A 19,043-nucleotide genomic window follows, 5' to 3' on the forward strand; every position below is an offset into this window, starting at 1 on the left:
AGACACTGCATCCTCCCAGTGTGGCACAAGGCAGCAAACCTTCGGTGGTGGTGGCCACCGGCCACCCCTGAGTGGGAGCCGGCAAAGAGCCACTTCATCTGCACTGCCACGGGTGGGAGCCTTCACCCTCAACTACAAGGGGAGAAACGTGGGCACGCAAAAACGGGAGGGTCTCACTAACACCAAGGAAAACGTTCTCAGCTGACATAAAATAGTGTAATCTGATTTTTCCGATGAAGATCTGATGACTTAACAGCAGCCGAGTTTCTCAAAGTAGCTGTCTCCAAATGACCAGAAAAGAGAAGGCTCTGGAGAGACCTTCTAGCAGCCTTCCAGTACCTAAAGGGGGCCTACAGGAGAGATGGGATCTTTATCAGGGAGTGTAGTGATAGGACGAGGGGTAACAGTTTTAAACTGAAAGGGGGGAGATTTAGATTAGATATTAGGAAGAAATTTTTCACTGTGAGGGTGGTGAGGCACTGGGACAGGTTGGCCAGAGAAGCTGTGGCTGCCCCATCCCTGGAGGTGTTCAAGGCCAGGCTGGATGGGGCTTTGAGCAGCCTGGTCTGGTGGGAGGTGTCCCTGCCTATGGCAGGGGTTGGGACTAGATGGTCTTTAAGGTCCCTTCCAACCCAAACCATTCTATGGTTCTATGGTTCTATGACTGACGTTCAATTATTCTGTACGGACACAGAGACACACTAGTAGTTATTTCACTTTTTTGCATGAGATCATAGGTACAGCACCACGTGCTTTTTAATTTTATGTGGGGTATACACACACACGTGCACCCCTCCTATGTCTGTATATAGGGCAATAAAAATTGCAAGTTATCTGTTGTAAAAACTGCAACTTTCTTCGTTTGCCTGCAACCACAGATCTCAGCAGCAACATTACTCACAGGAGGACTTTTTTGCAGTTAACCACAGGAGGGCTCACCATGTGCTTGCAGTGTTTTCTCTGGGTGCTGGTTCTCCCACAATAAGCAAGGCATGTGCCAAAGCAAACTCTGTGCATCTCCTCGCTTGGGCTTTTTTTCCCTGCCTTGTTGCATCACTCCAGAAGGAGACGGGGCCTGGATGCTGCTGGGAGGAGATCAGCCGTCCAAGCCGCCTGCTCCATGCCCCAGAGGTTTCCTTTCCTCATGTTCCTTATGCCAACATTTGCAAAACTTGAACGGGCTAACACATGCTATGAGCTACGATGGCAACAATGCTTACGCAAGAGTATAATGGAGGCAATCTGGAAGTGTATTCGTGCCAAAAATAGTGCTCTTTCCCGGTCTGCCTGCGATGCGGCGGGGGAATCTGGTAGCAGCGTTAACCTCGCCTGGGGAAGATTGGCATCCCTTCTGCTCCTGTCGTTTTCAGTAGGATGTCATTGTCATCTCACTGCAACTCAGCGGAGGTCTTTAATACTCCAAAATTAACATTCAGTGTTAGGCTCCTAAGGATGGAGAACCCTACATGGAAGAAGTAATTACTCCAGGGAGTAAAGGAGTGGATGGGTCTGCCCCCATCCATAATGACCAAACACATGACACCCTGCTCCCACATCTCGCTTTTAGAGCAAGGACCTGGAGTCAAAACACTGGCAACATCAAGGACAAGACCACCACCTTCCCGAACTCTGCTGTGTCCACAGGCTCCTCCAGGGGCTGGGGTGGTCTGCTCTTCAGGGACATGCCCCCACCGTACCCCTCTGCCACCAAACGCACCTCTGGGCAGAGGCAGCACAGGTCCATAGGGTTCAAACCAGTGCTCAGTTTGCCTGCGAGGTGGGGCTGCTGAGCCCTCTTTTCAAGACCAAATAGTTACATTCTCACAAATGATGTCAATAAGGAATCCCTGAAGAAGAGAACTGCCTTCTAAACAAACGCTCTGCGTCCCTGGGGGCCTTAAAACCAGGCACATCACGTGCAGTCAGGCAGCAGAAGGGGCTTGCGCCTGGACTTCAGTCCTGTAGTTCCCCTCCTCTCTGCAGCAGAGGAGCTGACTCCGCTGGCCAAACCTTCGCCATAGATTGCTGAATTGCACACAAACGTGCTTTTTGCAGTCAACTTTGCAGTTGACTTGGAAGCAGTCCGCAAGCCACAGTTTGAAAGCCATTACCTGTCTTACTTATATGCCTTCTTCATTCTAATTTCTGATCCTTCCTTCCTTTCTCCCAACTCCTTTGCATTTTTTTCTTAGGTTTTCTCTTTTTTCTCTCATGCTTTTCTGTGGCAACAGGACAAAGTAGCCTCAAAATCTGCCCTCCTCCCACCTTCTCCCCCCACCTCTTTCTACTCCTTCACTTCCTCATTGTTAGGAGCAGCCCCAGCTCAATGCTGTGTCTGCACTCGTTAATTAAAAAGAGGGTTTGAAAATGCTTCTCAAACCTCTGACATGGTTCTTGGCTGTTGCGCCCTATTATCCCCGCAGCGTTGTGCACAGGGCTGTAATTGCATCAGAGGTTTCTGGTTGGTATCATACACGCTGCCGAAGAGCTCAGCTAGCCTAGCAATGTCACCAGCACTTCAGCACAGAATTGCAGTTTTAGATTAACTTATTTTCGCTCAATCCCAGTATTAGTAACTGCGCTGGAAGGGCAGCGAGCAGTGCATGCTGATGTCCCGGCGAAATCCAGGTTTTCTCCGGGAAGGAGAGCTGCTGGTGTTGACTCGACAGGACTGTGCTGGCCGCTGCAGGGCGGGCGGGCTGCCCTGCCTCTACTTTGCCGTGGTGAGGTGGTGTCACCGCTCCTCATTCCTCCTCCTGTTCCTCACCTGGCAGAAAACACAGGGAGGCAGAGCTCTGGCTGTTGGCATGGACGCCTGCCGGAGGGTCTAAGCATCTCCTCATAGATGGTCAGCATGCTCAGATGAGACAGCAGGGTCGTGTCACTAATGCAGTGGGCTGAGGAAGAAAGGTGTATCACATCCTCATCCCAGACCTAACACAGACTTTCTTCTGTGACCTTGGGCAACTCATAACCTCTGTTTACCCATCTGTGCTGTGACCATTTATCAGCCCTCTCAGGCCACGTGACGAGGAGGAATTTGCGCACTCCAGGACCCAGTGCCAGGAAAACTACAGCTGGTGGTGCTCAGAGGAACCTCATGCTCTCCCCTTCTCAACCCTGGGCAGCCTGATGGATTACCTGTCATCCCACTAACACCAATGCCACCAGTAGGCCAAAATCAGTGATCAAAGGCAAAAGCATCGCAGATCCCACAAGAACTGAGTCTTCCACAGGGAAAGACCGGCCGGACCAGTAGGCTGTGAAATGGGACATGCAAGATGCCAAACAGGAGAGAAAGGAATCGCTGCCCTCCTGTTTGGAATCACAGAATCACAGAATTGGAAACTCCTGCCTGTCTGCTTGAAGAGAGGTCTGACGGTCACGGCGAGTTACAGCTACACCGGAGCACACGTGCCACCACCTCACAGAAAACAGGCGGATGCCCAGTGACAGCAGGGCTTCGTTGTGAAGCCACTCAGCTTCCCCAGCATCCCTCCAGCACCGTGCCATTCCAGCAGTAGCAGCGCGGAGCTTGGCTTTTCCCAGGGACCTCCCCTGTGAGAAGAGATGGTCACCAATTCATGTCAGTTGCACGGGCAAGGGCCTGTTTCCCGTTTGTGTGGGGATAGCAGGTGAGCTGGGATTCATGCCAAGGGGCTTGTTCCTGCTGCCCTGCATTTGACCCAGGCATCAAGGAAGCAATGAATGAGTCACGTCCCTGCAGTTTCTGCCCCGGCCGTGCTGGCTGGCTCCTGCCCAACTGAGCAGGGTGGGCCAGCATGCACATACAAGAGTCAGGACAAGAGGACATGGTCACAAACTTGAGCATAGGAAGTTCCATCTCAACATGAGGAGGAACTTCTTTCCTTTGAGGGTGGCAGAGCCCTGGCACAGGCTGCCCAGAGAGGTGGTGGAGTCTCCAACTCTGGAGACATTCTAAACCCACCTGGACGCGCTCCTGTGCAACCTGCTCTGGGTGACCCTGCTCTGGCAGGGGGCTGGAGTAGGTGATCTCCAGAGGTCCCTTCCAACCCTACCGTTCTGTGATATGCTCTCCATCAGCCCCCACCAGCCGTTGGGAGCCTGACCCTCTGCCAGAAGCTTTGCCAGCTGAAACACAAAGGCAAAACAGCACCCCTGTTCCAGCAGGAGGGAAGCTGCTCTGAGAGGTGCTGGACAGGCTGGGACAATCAGAAAATAATTCTGGTTTTAGCAGAAGGTTGGCCATACGCTAAAGACATACCACAAGAGCAGCTGGGATGAGAAAGGCAAAGAATGCAGCTTTTGGCCACACGTAGGTTTTAATCAGGACTGGCTGCATCACAGGAAGAGGAGCAGGACCAGGCCACTGCCTCACCAGGCTTTTGCATCACTTCACCATAAGTTCCCATCAGCACGTCTCCTCCAACACCTGCTGATCACGGCTGGCACCAGTCAAATGCAGATCATGAACCAGTGTCTCATTGCAGTTGGAATACTCTGCTGTGTTTTTCAAAGGTATGTTCCTCAGAGGAATGTGTGCCCAACCAAACTAGCTCCTGCAGTGCAAGAAGTTAAGCTACAGCCATTTTTGAGTCAGGAAAAATTCCTCACACAGCCAGGAGCTTGCTGGAAAAGGCAGCCCCTTGAGACAGCAGTGTGAGTTAAAAGAAACTTTTTCCTTTTTAGACTTCATTTGCTGTGACCCAAGCAAGATTTGACCCCATCAGTCAGCTGTAGCATGGAGAGAGTAATATCAGGGAGGTTCCAGAAGGTCCCAGAAGAGCTGCAGTGCCTGGCAGAACCTTGTGGTGTCCTACCCTGCCTCCTCCGTACTCTGTGAGGGGAGCCTTTCCAGCATGCAGGCAGACAGCTGGATCTCCACTGAGACCACATCTAGCTGAGTCAAAGATACAAGCAGAGAAATTCCAGGGAGCTAGTCCCCCACCCCAAAACCTCTGTGTGTCAGTCTGGAGCACTCTTGCAGTCCCCTCTCAGAGGACTAAACAGCAGGTAGACCCACTCAGCCTTTGCTCACATGCTTCTCTGGATGAAAGGGCTTGGGTGAGAGACAGGCACCTGTGAATCAGTATTAATGGTTGGAGAAGGGGTGGGTTCCCTGGTGGGACATCAATGCTCTGGAAGGGCAGAGCAAGAGGTGGGTCTGTGGGGCAGGTACAGCTTCCAGACACCCAGCCACAAGGACTGGAAGTCAAGGACAGCGAGGTGGGTGGCAATTTCCTCTCTAACCGCAGGAAGACAAGTGGTCTGACTTGCAGACAACTGGTGTGACGAGTGGAGCTGGGGTGTTACGACATTCTCCGTCAATGCCAGGGATTAGTGAATAAGGAGGCAGAGTCCTTCCCTCATGGCCTGTGCAGAGGGCTTTGTATCCCAGGATTTTCTGTAATAGTGAAGCAGAGCTACACTGGCATAGGCAGGACCAGAATAAAAACCTTCATGCAGGCTGAGAGCACCTCTGTGGACACCAGCTCTCTGGCACTGTCAGGCAGTAAAGCACAGGACAGGACAGGGATGCTGCTATTGGAAAGTTCCTTGGAAAATTGCTAATAAAGAGAATAGAATATAACAGTGAATAAGATGTTTGTCTGTATTTTTAGGTTTCCTATAGAAAACATTGGAAATGTAATGTTTGAAAGGTCAATTTGTTTACCAAGGCACAGCAAAGCTGTATCACATGATCCGTTTCCTTAAGAGCGATCCTTAAAGAGGAAGAGAAATCAGGCAATTTCTCCCTCACACTGCCTCACCTTCTCTTTATGTAAGGAAGGTCCTACAAAGCAGAGCCTGCGAAGCATCATATCCTTATTCCTGCAACATCTGTAATTAAATACACACAATATTTCAAAGCAAAGCGCTGACAGTTAATTTACCCTTCACTTACCTGCCAGTCCAAAAGTGACTGTGGGGACACTGCATGTTGCCGTAAGATTTCTGTCACTTCTCGGGATGATTCCAGACCAAGTTCACCTTTGGTAGACTATGGTGCTTCTGCTCTGCCACTCCTTCCCCACAGCACCTGGTTGCACCCTGCTCGACAGGACTTCAGCGCTTGTAATGCTGCTTTTAACACTGATCCCACACCCCTGCTCCACAGGTCAGAAACCAGGGCACAGGGAGCTGAAGGGATCCACAAGAGAGGAAGGCGTGCTCCCTTCTGGGTGAATAACAGGGGACACAAGCCCACAAGGAGCCTGATTCGAACAGGGAAACTTGAGGGGAGTGGTCTTCTGCTCCAGCCGCCTGCAGTAGATGGCTATGGTGGGGTGTTGCAAACACTGCTCTGCCTGGCTGGGGCAGGGCGGCTTATGCAAGCGCTCAAGCAGACGTCTTTCTGGTCCTATAGGAAACACCAGCCTGAATTAGAAGGGGTGATCAGGCAAGGAGTGTCCTGAGCTTGTTTCCTAAGTAGAAGGCAGCATGGGACAATCTGAGCAAGGATTCAGCCATCACAATGCACTGCAAAGGTTTTGTCTTTTTCCAGTAATCACTGATTAACAGAAGACTCCTGCCCTTCCCAGACTCCACTGGGAGATTCACAGCTCATCCTATGGCACACATGTGGGCACTCGCATTTTTCTCTGGACATCCTGAAGGAACATGGGGGAATAAGTACCAGCACTAAAGACCACTTGACTCTTGACTCAAAATGACTGGATCCGTTTGCATTGCGGTTAGTTAAAAAAAAAAGGAAAATGCCTAGCTTCAAGTCAGAGTTAAGATCAAAGTGAGTAAGAGCGTGTATTGACGAAATACAAAACAGGTAGTGGCTTACAAAAGCCTACAGAGAGATGGTAGTGTCCAGGAAAAACACCTGGCCTTTGGGTCAGCTCTTCTTGCCCCATTGGGGGCAGCTAAAATCCTGACAGAGGTACCTGTTAGTTTTCTCCTTGCGGAGACAGACTGCTGTGCTCAGCAGCCACCTTCCCTTCGCATGTGTATGATGCTGTAGGAAACACTGCAGACAAATCCTGCCACCGTGGGCGTCGCAAGGCCGCTCCGAATTCACACCCCATCAGATCGGTGCAGAACTAACTTCCTGCTCGTCCTTTGTTAGGTTTGTTACTAGACTGCAACCAGCAATTAGTAGAAACACAGAAAGAGCCATATGATGATCAGACCCCAAGGTGCTTTTGAATCCCGTGCTACTTCACCAGAGGCCTGAAACACCCTTGAGAATCCAGTCTCTGCGTTTTCAGAGTTGTCGCCACATGACCCTGCTTTGGATGGAATTCCTGTGGATTTCAATTTAGTTTACTTTCCAGGCTCCTCTTGCCTGATATGACTTCAGAGAGTTCAAGAAGCTTTGTTTTCAGCTCTCATTACACTTTTACTACACAAAAGAAGCAGTTTCAGTCGCTTTTTCTCGTGGAAGGACAAATGAGGTTGACAGTGCTCCCTGTGTAAATCAGACAGAATGTGAACTGCTGCAATACAGAGAACCTTCTGATTTCTTCAGTGTTTGCTTGGAAGACAGAGCTCTTACAAAAATGTTTTAAAAATGTAAAGAATGAGCTTCTTTCACTATTGAGAATTACTTCTGCTTTAGGTGAATAACAAAAATGTCTTACAGGCAAAAAAACCCCACTAACCTGGAAAATAAAAAGCAGAGTCAGAGAAAGCCTTGATGAAGTGCATGCAAGGAATACTGTACAGCTTCCCTAGAGCAGCTGTCTGCAAGGAAAAGTTGAGACAGAAAAGGACGGGAATGGAGTTCTCCATTTCCTCTTTAACTTGAAACAGCTCCCTGTTTCTTTTGGGAAGACCCATAATCATAGTAGAGACACGTGGGATTTGGATGGAACAGGACCTGTCTGTGGCAGCAGCAGCCAAGTGCCAGCTGCTGCATGAGAGAAATACACAGGTAAAGCAGAGCTATTTAAACAAAAGCCTGAATAATGAGCACGGTAAAAATGCATAATAACAGCTCAACAAGAAACCTACTTGAAAGAAAGCAGGGGACTTGTCAGTGTAAGTATGTGCTAATTATAGGATGTAGATTTGGCTGACATTAGTAAGAATGTACAGTGTGTAGTTTCTGTATATAGGATAAGGACAATGGGATGTTTTCTATGTCTAAGAAACCATGACACTCGTTCTCCAGCCTGTGGCCTCAAGTTATTCCCTAATGTGCTTTACAGCACAGGGAGTGGCTTTAGAACATAACTGGGCCTTGTTCTTCACCCCCTTGCGTTGCTACCTGTGAGATCTTGGGTTCAGAAAAAGGGTAGCTTTCCACCAGAGACACAGGAAGGCTGTAGCAGACCCACAGCACGTCCATTTCTGTTCCCTTCTTGATGCCAGTCTGTGAGGGCAAGCCTGCTTCTTTACAGGATGCTTTACAGAGCTCACAGTGCAACCGTGAAAGAGGTGGAGGGTGGGGAAGAGCTTTGGAACAACAGAGCTGGGCTGGTGCGGGGGCTGATTTTCGGTTCCGCCGCAGAAATCCTGGGGTCATTTACAGCCTTTGGTGCAGTTGCCCATCTGTAACAGTGTCTCCTATCTCATGTCTTTGGGGAGTCTCCTTTTCTTCAACGAAAAGAGAATGACAGCAGCCAAGGTGGTAAACATGAAGACAGGACATTATTTATTTAGGATATATTCAACTGTCACCATCACAGGAGCCAGCTGGGCTTGTTTCCTCCCAGCATTGGGTAAGGTAAATTATTCCCTCCATTTTTGGCCTGTTAAACTTAAAAGTTTGAGATCTGAGTTTCAGTGAATACATGTGACCACAGGCACTCTGCTCTTACAGTAAACTCTGGATCACAAAATTCCCCTGTATCACATTTAATTGTTTAGCAGAAATTGTAAGCTTTTAGCTTATAAAGAAGTAGCTGACAACATGCTTCTGGACAAAATATTTTTAGGGAGTATGAATTATATGTCTAGGAAAAAATCCAGAACACTGCACACGGGCTTTATGCTATTTATTCTCCCCATACTGTATCTCACACATACACCGTTAGGGCAAAGATTACAACTGAAGATAATGATGTGGTAGTTATCCCCCAACCTGCTAAAACTTTAACCATTGATGAAAAGGTATGTTCTGAGAGTTGATGGCCGTGCCATGTGGTTCCTATAAATGGGAGAAAGTAAAAACAGGGAAAGAAGATTAAAATTACAGTTCACATTTAAGAAATTTAACAGAAGCCACTTTTTCTTTGTTGCATAGGGACTGATCTTAACCACAGAGCTTGAGCTTAACTGTGCTGTGCAGAAACAGTGCGTGCACTTTCCTGCCTCCTTGGTTGTGAAGTTCTAATGGCATGTTTGGACCTCCGAGTCCAAACTTACGATCGCAACTTAATTTTACTTAATTTTCACAACTTTTAGCACTGAACAGCAAATGCCAGACACGCCAACTGCAGCACATACAAGAGCATGTCTTTTCCCTTCTCCTTCCTAGGCTGTTGTGTTTGTACTGTTATTCTCATGGCCCTCTACCTGCAAATCTCAGTATTATAGTAGGTTCTCATGGAAGCAATTGCTAACAGTCTGAGAATCCCCCCCTTTCTTCTTCTTGCGCTTCCTACCTGTTTTGTAAGTTTAGTTTACATTAGGGGAAAAACGAGAGTTAGCGAATAGAAAAGTAGGTAATAGTCACGTAAATATCCCGTAAGCATTGCCAGCCATGAAGATGCACAAAGTGGAGTGACCAGCATGCATCACCTGTGACTGATTAAATGTGATCCTGTCAGCAATGGCAGCACCATACACAGGAACAACCAAGAGGGAGCCTGGCTGGGTCCTATTGCCAAGCACAGAGCTGACAGAGTAAAAAGCCTGACAAGAATAGTTATAGTCATCTTCCTCATCCTCAATGCTTGCTGACACTGGAAAAGACGCTCTTCTGGGGGCCCCACTGCTTCACTTCTTGGCTGGCCACTGGGCAGATTCCCCCTTCCTTCTCTTTCTGTTATTTTTCCCCTGTGGTAATTTCAAGTTGACATGTGTATCCTGCTGATAAAACTCTGTGCAGGTAAACCTGTCTCAAAAGGTGCAATGATACTGTCCCCATACAGTTGGCAAGGTCCCCTCCCCTTCCTTCAGCGTCAGCCACTGGTGGGAATGGTGAGAAGCAGAGCTACAGAGGATCAGTGAAAAATACTGATTCTATGTATTACTGCTTGAGTTCGTTATATTTAGTTAGTTATTGCTTAACTTCACTATATAAAGCAATGTCTTATTCTAGGATAGAATGCTGCGCAGAACTAAGATTAAGCAACACTCCAATACAAGGTTTTAATTTTGTCAAAATTTTAAGCATTCCGGCTAATGTTCTTCCAAACCAACTCTCTCCCTGTCAACAAAGCATTACTCTCTCACCGATTATTTTGCTGGGAGAAGTAAGTATGATGAGTCCTGGTGCTCTGTCACCAAGAAGTACACCCTCACTCCTGCTCTGTAGCGGGGACTTGTACCAGAGGCGAGGCAAGGGAGGTGAGGGACTGCAAGGCACAGATAGAGATTTTGCTGTCACCACAAACTTGCTTACCCCATCCTATCCCACTTTTGAACACTACTAGGAGTAGAAAATGGTATTGATGCATGTTACCAAGTCCTTTAGCGAGCCTGCTGCAAGCCTGGCAGCACAAGCGCCTTTTGCGGTGCCCGGGGTCCTGAGGGTGACAGTGTCCCCGGGTCTGTCGCCGCAGGGGCACGGCCGGACCCTCCCGTGTGCGGACTGCTCCCTCTGCCGGCAGCCGGAGCGCTCCCGGGTCGGCTCAAAACGGGGAAAAACACCCAGACGAGGAGCTGAAACTGTACTGAAGAGGGGGGAGAGAGAACATCGGCACAGAGCCCTTGGGCACAGGAGGCATGGGCTTACGTTTCCTTGGCAGCAGGATGAGCCATCGGTCCTCTTCATGGCCGTCAGCAGCGTGCAGATAGTGCCTGTGCTTTGCACGGGTCTTAGAGCTGTTTTCTTCATTTACTAACTGGAGCTGTCACCCAAAGAAACTTGTAGCTTTATCTCCCATTATTTGCAGTAACAAAACAGTCACAGTTTGACTAATCACTTCATTTTTATGGGCCTCAAAATCTGCGAACTGAGCAACAGGTTTCTGCCCTCACGTAAAAATCCTCTGAAGAATGCAAATACCTGCAGTAATCCCTCCATTCAAGCACCCGTTGTAGGTCTCGTCCTAACAGCGCGCAGCAGACTGGCATGTTTTTCAGCCACGTCTGTTTACAGGGGAAACTCCAGGAATGGCATAATATGAATGTTCATAATGCAAGGATCAAACATCCCTAACACTCAGCATCAGCAGGTCCCACAGTACCCATCCTGTGGCACTGCCACCACCCCACTTACCCTAAGGACTTTGAGGGAAGATAGTGGGATACATACCCACATTCTGACGCTGCCTGCAGGACACACTGATCTTGATTCAAGTAGTGTAAATACATTTAACTGAAAAACAGAGGTCCAAGTTTTCTTGCTAATGAATTGCTTGTCCTGCCAGGCGTGAATCCATAACCGCTCACACCAATCAAGGTGCCAGAAGCAGTCAGTATCCCCCAGAGCAGCATGGTGACCTCCCACTCTTCCATCATGCAAGCAACACTACTGACGCACTAGAGAGAGAAGAAACAAGAGTGGCCAGTTGGAGACAGGTTGTGCTGCTCTGGATCCATCTCCAACTAAATCACTTTTCTTCTAAAGATGACACCTCTCTCTAGGATTACACAGGCATCACAGTCCATCACCAAATGGCACAACTACCAACCATTTTGCACAAGAGCAGTATTACTGACTACACAAGAAACGACACCATTAACTATAGATACAGGCAGGGAAGCAAGTAAGCACATTCTGCCTTCAGGTGCCAGGCCACAGTTAATATTGAATTAGAAGCTGCAGACCTTTCCCCTCCACCCCTGCGATCCTGAAAAACAAAACACTTTGGCAGAAATGTTGCACAGAAGGGAGAACTGCAAAGGCATGGGGCTGATGATGAAATAGGTATGAAATTAAACACCCTTGCTCCCGATACCCAAGTTCTTTGATCTACTTTAGTTCTTGTAGTCTTACAGGTCAGCGTTTGGAAACGTACTTTGAAGACGTATGTTCACTTGAAAAACGTTTTCTAGTATCTGTAGGTTTCCAAAGACGTTTCATAGTTTAAGGTGGCTCATGAAGGTGGTGAAGAAACCAAATTTATGTGACCATATTTTGCACACAAGCACCTACATTCCAATAGCTTGAGATCATCATCAGCCTCTTTTAATAACATCTGATCAGGATGGTCAGCTCCTATAAGCTTTGTGAAACCCATACAGGTGAGAAAAATGCTGTTTGTGCCCCAGTCAGAGGAAAAGTTAGTGCTGAGTTCAACTCTTACAGTACACTGGGAACATGTTGTGCATCCCCTAATCCTGGGATCAGAACTCACACCTCATTAGACATCAGGTAATTCAAAGACAAGATAACCTTATTAGAAATTAAGTTCTATCAGGTCCACATCTCACACTAACAGAGGACAGTTTGCAATCAGAGGAAAAAGGGAAAATGAAAAAAAATATCCTTGAAACACCAGAATTTTGAGACATCATTTTTCTTTTAATCATTATACTAAGTTACTAAGAAAAAACTGTTCATTGTTGGGCGTTACAATCAGACTGAGTTGTGCCTTCTCTAACAATTACAAATTTTATTGATACCTATACTGCATCAAAGAAAAATGAGGACTGGTATTTAAAAACAGTCCTGTGACTGTAGTTTTAAATACCAGACTGGTATTTAAAAACTGGTCTATGAAAAGCCAGTGTTACGCTAGTGTTAAATAATGAACTGTGGCAGCATCTTCTCCAGACACATTGCTAGCACCCTCTCACCTTTAACCCTTATGTTCCTGATATGAAAGCCATGATTGTCTTTAGCTTATCTAAAAAGAAGAAACAATCACCAGAAAAATGAAAAGGAACTGGATACAGGCTATGCATAGGAAACGGTAATACTGCTACACTAAGATCTTAGAGTTCTTTAGAAATTCCTCTTTGGTATATATCTCATATTTTTATCCATGTGATAAAAATGCTAAATCAGACTTTGTGATTACATCTCACGCTCTTCAAAAATCTCAGTCTAACAAAGTATTTCCATATATCTGTATCTATATATCCCTCCATATATCACAATATTGAAGCACTTTGCTGAAAAGGAGGAGGTTGATTGATGGAAATAGAATTTGCTTTTCTAGTCCATTTTAAAAGTATTTTTTGAGGACTTGATTATAATGATTAACCTAGTTAATGGATAACTTCTTCTTTCATGATTAACCTATTCTTTTGTGGCTCCATGTTGAAGCTTTGCTAAAGAAGATTCAGAACTGTTTTGAATAGTGACAAATGCAGAAATCAGACTTACAAAGCAGTGCAGCAATTTAACATGATGACAGTTGTGACACTGCATCTTGTCCAACAAATACTTCGCCACAAAAAATCTTTTCCGGAGCCAGAAAAAACTCAGTAAGAGGGCCAAATTGCATCAGATGTTATATGTTGTTACTTAATGAAATTACTAGATTATGACTGATTTTAACTAAGATAAGACCATATAACTCAGGACTCTCAGTGAAGAAGGAAAAAAACCAGGTTACTTTCCTACCATATTGTGTCGTAAAAGCAGTGCACATTGAGGAAAGACCGATTAGAGATGTGCAGAACAGAAGTCCAACAGATTGACTGGATTCTTTCTGAAGCTAAGCTCACTGCTAAAAGTCCAATACCCAGTTAATAAAAGCAGCGTAAGCTTTTGTGCTCTTCCTGTTCGCAGAACAGAACAGGTCGCAGAAATCCCAGCAGTTCTGTCCTACCAAAAAGGAGCCACAGAAAGTCAAAAGCTCCCCCAGCCCAGGATCACCAAGCGAGGAGGCTCTATTTGCCTGGCAGCAGGTGGTTTTCTGGGCACCAGCACTGGCGTCCGCCCTGGCACACGCCTTTGTCACTCACCTGTGAACATTTTCACAAAGTCGGCACTCGACATGCTCATAACCACGTCAGCCGTCACAGGAGGCTTTCCGAAACCGGCACTCCCACCCTTGGTTTTCAGGTCAATATACCAAGTGCCTCCTTCCTCACCTGCACGGACAGTGACAAGAGGTGACAAGGCAGCAAAGAGCGCTGGGCCCTCCCTATCCCTCCCCGTCACGCGGACGCTGCCGTGTCCATTTGGAGCACTTACACCACGCTACACACGCTGGCGGTGCTCGGACACAGGTTACCCCGTGCCCCGCGTTCTGCGTGCAGGCAAAGGCCACCTCCGGCAGACGCCCCGCAGCACCACGTACCGGGGACGCGGGCAGAAGGGCCCAAAGGCAGCCCTTTGCCGGCGGCAGCCCGCGCTTTTCGCCTGGCCCTGTCTCTGGCCACGCTGAGCTGTGCCGTCGGGCCAGCGCTGTGACAAAGCCTGCCCACACACAGCACCAGTGGCAGCGGCTTCCTGAGAAGGAGCATCCCACAGAACGGAACAAAAGGCGGTCTCTCTCGGGACCAGCTCGAAAAGGCCAGCCTTTCTGTTTGAAAACACCGGGTACACGGGCAGGTTTCACAAGTGATGATCTTACCAGATAACTCAAACTGAAAGACACCCTGGGTAGTTCTCACGTACTCTTCACTCATCGCCCCCTGAATGACTCTGAATGTTTCTGCAACAGGACTCTGCGGCTTGGCTGAAGCAGATTCTGTGCTCGCCTTAGCTCCATCTGCTCCTTCATGCTGGGATAATTTCTTCTCCTCTTTGAATGCCTGGGAAGCACCTACAAGAAATTAATTCTTCCATGAAGGCTTCTAAGCTGTAAATCAATTCACTGCTTTATTTGGCATTTTACTATACTGCAGTGAACGTGTACATTTAAAGGACAGTTCAAGTTGAACAGCCTCTGAAAGTGTTGTCAAAAGTCTCTTAGGTCACTAGAAAGCCATGGCTATTTTCTGAGTCCCGACTAAATGTGAGTCCCTGGGCGTTGTCAGTCCCAGGGAACTAACACCATCCATCCCTGGCAGAACAGTCCTTCTGAGATTGCTCAAATAATATGTACAAGGGAAGGGGACTCTGTTCAAACTTGGACTCCTCTGCCTCTCTCTTTTCCCTATTTTGTCACTCCTATGAAACCTGTTCAGCATTCTTAGTTGCTCTCCTACTTGACACATTACAATTCTGAAAAAGCAAAACCCATGCTTCTGAAAAGAGGTTTCTGCATTTCATCTAAGAGATTGTAGAGATTATAAATCATGCAAGTTTCATCTAGGCAGCAACAGACTTTTTTATATAAATTTATCAAGACAGATCACAGGCACTCCTGTAAAATGTACTGTTTGCCACTTAATTTCTTTTTCCAGCCATATTTACCTGTGGCCTTCAGTATGAAAAAGGATTCTTCAAAACAAGGCACTGATTATAAACCATGAAAGTTTTGAAGTCCTGCAGAATGTAACATTCTTTCTCCAGCTTTTAGTACAGAAGCCCCACAGCCACTTCCATAATACCCTCCAAATGAGAAAAGGGGTTTTGCCAAATAGCTTGAGTGGAGTCCAAGTTCTTGGGAGAGAAAAAAACCCAACCAACTTGAAATCCAGAGGGCATTCATTATTACTAGAAACAATTGATTTGTACACACAGTGCTTTCCTACCACATCTTTCTGTCTTCACTGCTACCATCAAAACGAGAAACCTTTTAAAGTTGCAATGAAAAACAATTTAAGACAAAAATCCATGTCATTAGTTGGTAAGTAGTAATATACATGTTGTTCTGGGCAACTGAAAAAAAAACACATTTGAGTTGGGGAATTTCAATCAGTTTAAGTTATTAGCAATTAATATAAATATGTAATTATTCTGTTATTAAGAAATAAAAACAAAAAAACACTTAGCAAACCCCACCTAAGATCCCCTCTGCACGCCTCTCCTCCAACCTCCTTGTTTATTTCTAACAAATTCTTAAAGTTTGAGCCCAATTTGGGCATCACTTCTAGTAGCAGTGTACCCACAAATGTTCTTAGCCTTTGTTGTTAGGTATCCAAATGTTATTTAATATTCTGATCAAGTAGTAGTGTGTTTAAGTGGTAATTTTAAATATAATTATTCTTCTGCAAAAATTTCTCTTCTTAATATGTTGAAATAAGAGCACTGTTCATTAGGGTGCAGCTTTGTTAATAGTGAACAGATGGAGAAAATTATACCATACCATGGTATATTATGGAAATTATACCAAGCCATGGGACAGGAATACCAGTGATCTATGACCCTTGCATGCTGGCTAATCTTGGATAAGTGGTTCTCTGCTTGCCTCACTTTCCACCTGAAAAATTGGATGTTTCCACCTATTTCTATATTCATTTTGAGACATATTCATTAAAAACAGGCTTAAGACTCGATCGATGGTAAAATGCCAAATGCCGCTCAAATATACAGGAGGCTGGAAGCGCAGAAACAAGTTTGTTGGGACTGTCAGCTGGAAGAGGCATGGTGTTTCAGAGCCAGTAGCTGGCCTGAAAGATCTCACTGCCTTGAGGATGCTCGGGGCCCAGCTGACATCACTCACTAGAACCATTCTTGCTACCTCCTTCTTTTCTTGCTACCAACTGCTTTTTCCTCATCACCTTCCTCAATCGAACCCAGCTCAGACACAGGTGAAGGCTGGTGGTGATAAAACAGTTGGCAGAACAGCGCACTAGCAGAGACAGCAGTTTACAGTGGCAGGGGAGCAGCGGCAGCTAGGGAGGTGTTGGTGCAACGCCAAGGCAGTGATTGCATAAATTAAAAGGCTGATGGGCAAGATACCTGACCCTACAAAGTTAAAGCAGTAGTTTTCAGAAGAGAAGGGCGTACCACCTTCTCCTGTGAGTAGCCGTGGGGGCCAGGGGCTATCCCTGGTCCAAGCTGGATGCTGCACCATGGGAGGGAAGGGCAGTTTGGGGGGTGCCTCCCCCACCGCAGGACCACGGGCACAGACACAAGGGTGCTCAGCCCATAGTGAACCTGTGCTTCCCCACTGCTTGTCACCTGTAGCGAGGGGGGTGAGCAGTGGGACTACTGCGCAGGCACCAGCAAAACTGCAGAAAGCCCATGCGTGAGCCTTCCAGCTTCTGTAGCACCTTGTCAAATGCTCTCTGCTTCTCATGCTAAACAACCTCCAGGGAGGTAAACTGAGTCTCCTGGTGTATAAAAAAGCCCCATCACTCCCTTTCCCCTATTAAACACTGGAGAGAAAGAAACACTGGAGGGGAAGGAGGCTGAAGGTGATGCCGAGGGGCTTCTCCGGCAGAGGCTCCTGTGCATGGCTGAAACCAGCAGCTCTACACAGGCACAGCGGCTCGCTCACACGGAGCGCATGGCAGGCAGCAGGCTTACGAGCCCGGCATGGAGCTGTCACAGTTGAGCCCTGCGTTCCTCCTGACTTGGGCTGTGTGGGTGGAGAAAGGCTGAAGGAGAGTCGTGCCTGAACAAGATCTTCTCAGCACAGCGGTTTTCGTCCACCTCTGCTGGGTGCCAACCTTGGGAAAGCCAGCGGCATGAAGGCATGCCAGTCGGGAAGTGACAGCCCTTGGCCCCTTCGGCTCGGTCCCGCGTCGTCCCTACAGGACTCTGCAGCTCTGTGACAATGGGAACTGCAGGGACAGTGAAACAACAACTGCTGTTAAGTCAGCACACAAGGACCGGTGCATCTGCTGATGCCTAAATCTGATTTCTGTCTCAGTCAGTAAAACCGTCCGTCTCAGTTCTTATGGTGGGTTCAGGCCCACCAGGTGATTTCCCCTTCTGGCATCAGCTCCCTGCGAAACCCAAATCCCATTCAGGATGCTCTGCAGTATCTCAGCGTCAAATCTGAAGGGGGAAAGAAAAGCCAAAGCTGGAAGCTGGTGGAAGATCTGCCAACCGCAGCAAGAGGCAGGCAGCACGGCAAGGGCAGGAGGTCAGCAGCTCCGTCAGGCAGCAGAGGGAGGAGGAGGTGGTGCGGGAAGAGTTATGGGCGGATGTGGCGGAGCAGGATTTGGAGGCGAGGGCCGACCTCGCGGTCCCTGTGAAATACGAGAGGGACGAGAGGAGGAGGTGCAGGGGGGACAGGTACGGTTGGGCGAGCAGAAGGCAGAAGATACTGCCGCAGGCATTTTGATGGACTGGGGAGGCAGAAGATGAGATGGAGGCAAAGCTCCAACGATTTGAGCGGGACCAGGAACAGAGTTCAGTTTGCAGTGACTTTCTGCACATCCAGCAGAGAACAGAAGGATGTTGGCAACCACTCGTCTCCACAGAAGATGACAAGTGGGCGGCTAGGCACATTCCCGGACAACAGGATTGAGCCGCAGCATGGAAAATAAAACCCCGTACTGTGTTGCAGGCAAGTGTCGGTCCTGAACTTTAGTACCCACTTTTTCAAGATAAGGCGGCTTCACATTTAGGAAAAAGGTGTAGTCCAACACCTCAATGCCCCTGGGAGATCTCCAAGGGGAGACACTCGGATTCAATCCTGTCGTTTCCCTGGTGTGCAGTTCGGAGGAAGGCCGCCAGCCATCACTGAGGAAGGCTGGCGGCAAAATCCTCTTTTCATGTCCTGTAGACCCCTACCTAATCTCGGGTTGGCCTACGTCCCCTCACCCCGCCACCCCCGCGCTCCTCACAGCTGGGGCGGCCTCCTCCCCAGCCGTGCCGCCGGTACGCGGGACTGCCTCCGCCTGCTCTCCACGCTCTGGGAGAGCAGCAGCGCCTGCGCCCGCCCGCAGGTGGTGATGGGAAACACCTTCCCCATGTTCCTCGCTGTGGGATCTGGTACCACCGGCCCCTCAGATCGCACAGCAAAGCTTCCCAAAGGTTCCGTCTCTAGGACTCTCCCTTCAGCAGAGCCTACCTCAAACCCAGGCTGAAACGCACCACAGCTGCCCTGTGCTTTCTCCAGCTCTAACACCCAAAGCAGCCGGCGGCGGCCTCCCGCTCCTCTTGCTCCCGCTCCTCTTGCTCCTGCTCCTCCCGGCCCTCCCGCCTCACACGCCCGCGTCCGCGCCTCAGCCCCGCCCGTCCTCGCTCCCTACTCGCC

General features: G+C 48.1%; 1 protein-coding gene across 1 annotated transcript; it reads right to left on the reverse strand.

The window, feature by feature from the left end:
- Positions 1-8,721: 8,721 nt before the first annotated feature.
- Positions 8,722-19,024, reverse strand: LOC128902749 (hydroxysteroid dehydrogenase-like protein 2). Its single transcript, XM_054186236.1, has 7 exons — positions 18,881-19,024; positions 17,506-17,619; positions 14,577-14,768; positions 13,963-14,091; positions 10,565-10,775; positions 10,336-10,457; positions 8,722-9,085 (listed from the first exon to the last, which is right to left on the reverse strand). Exons 2-5 carry the CDS (start codon positions 17,531-17,533, stop codon positions 10,573-10,575), a joined length of 552 nt encoding a protein of 183 aa, XP_054042211.1. The 5' UTR covers positions 17,534-17,619; positions 18,881-19,024; the 3' UTR covers positions 8,722-9,085; positions 10,336-10,457; positions 10,565-10,572.
- Between the last annotated feature and the right edge of the window lie 19 nt (positions 19,025-19,043).

This window comes from Rissa tridactyla, chromosome Z, assembly GCF_028500815.1.
Source record: "Rissa tridactyla isolate bRisTri1 chromosome Z, bRisTri1.patW.cur.20221130, whole genome shotgun sequence".
Lineage (NCBI taxonomy): Eukaryota > Metazoa > Chordata > Aves > Charadriiformes > Laridae > Rissa > Rissa tridactyla.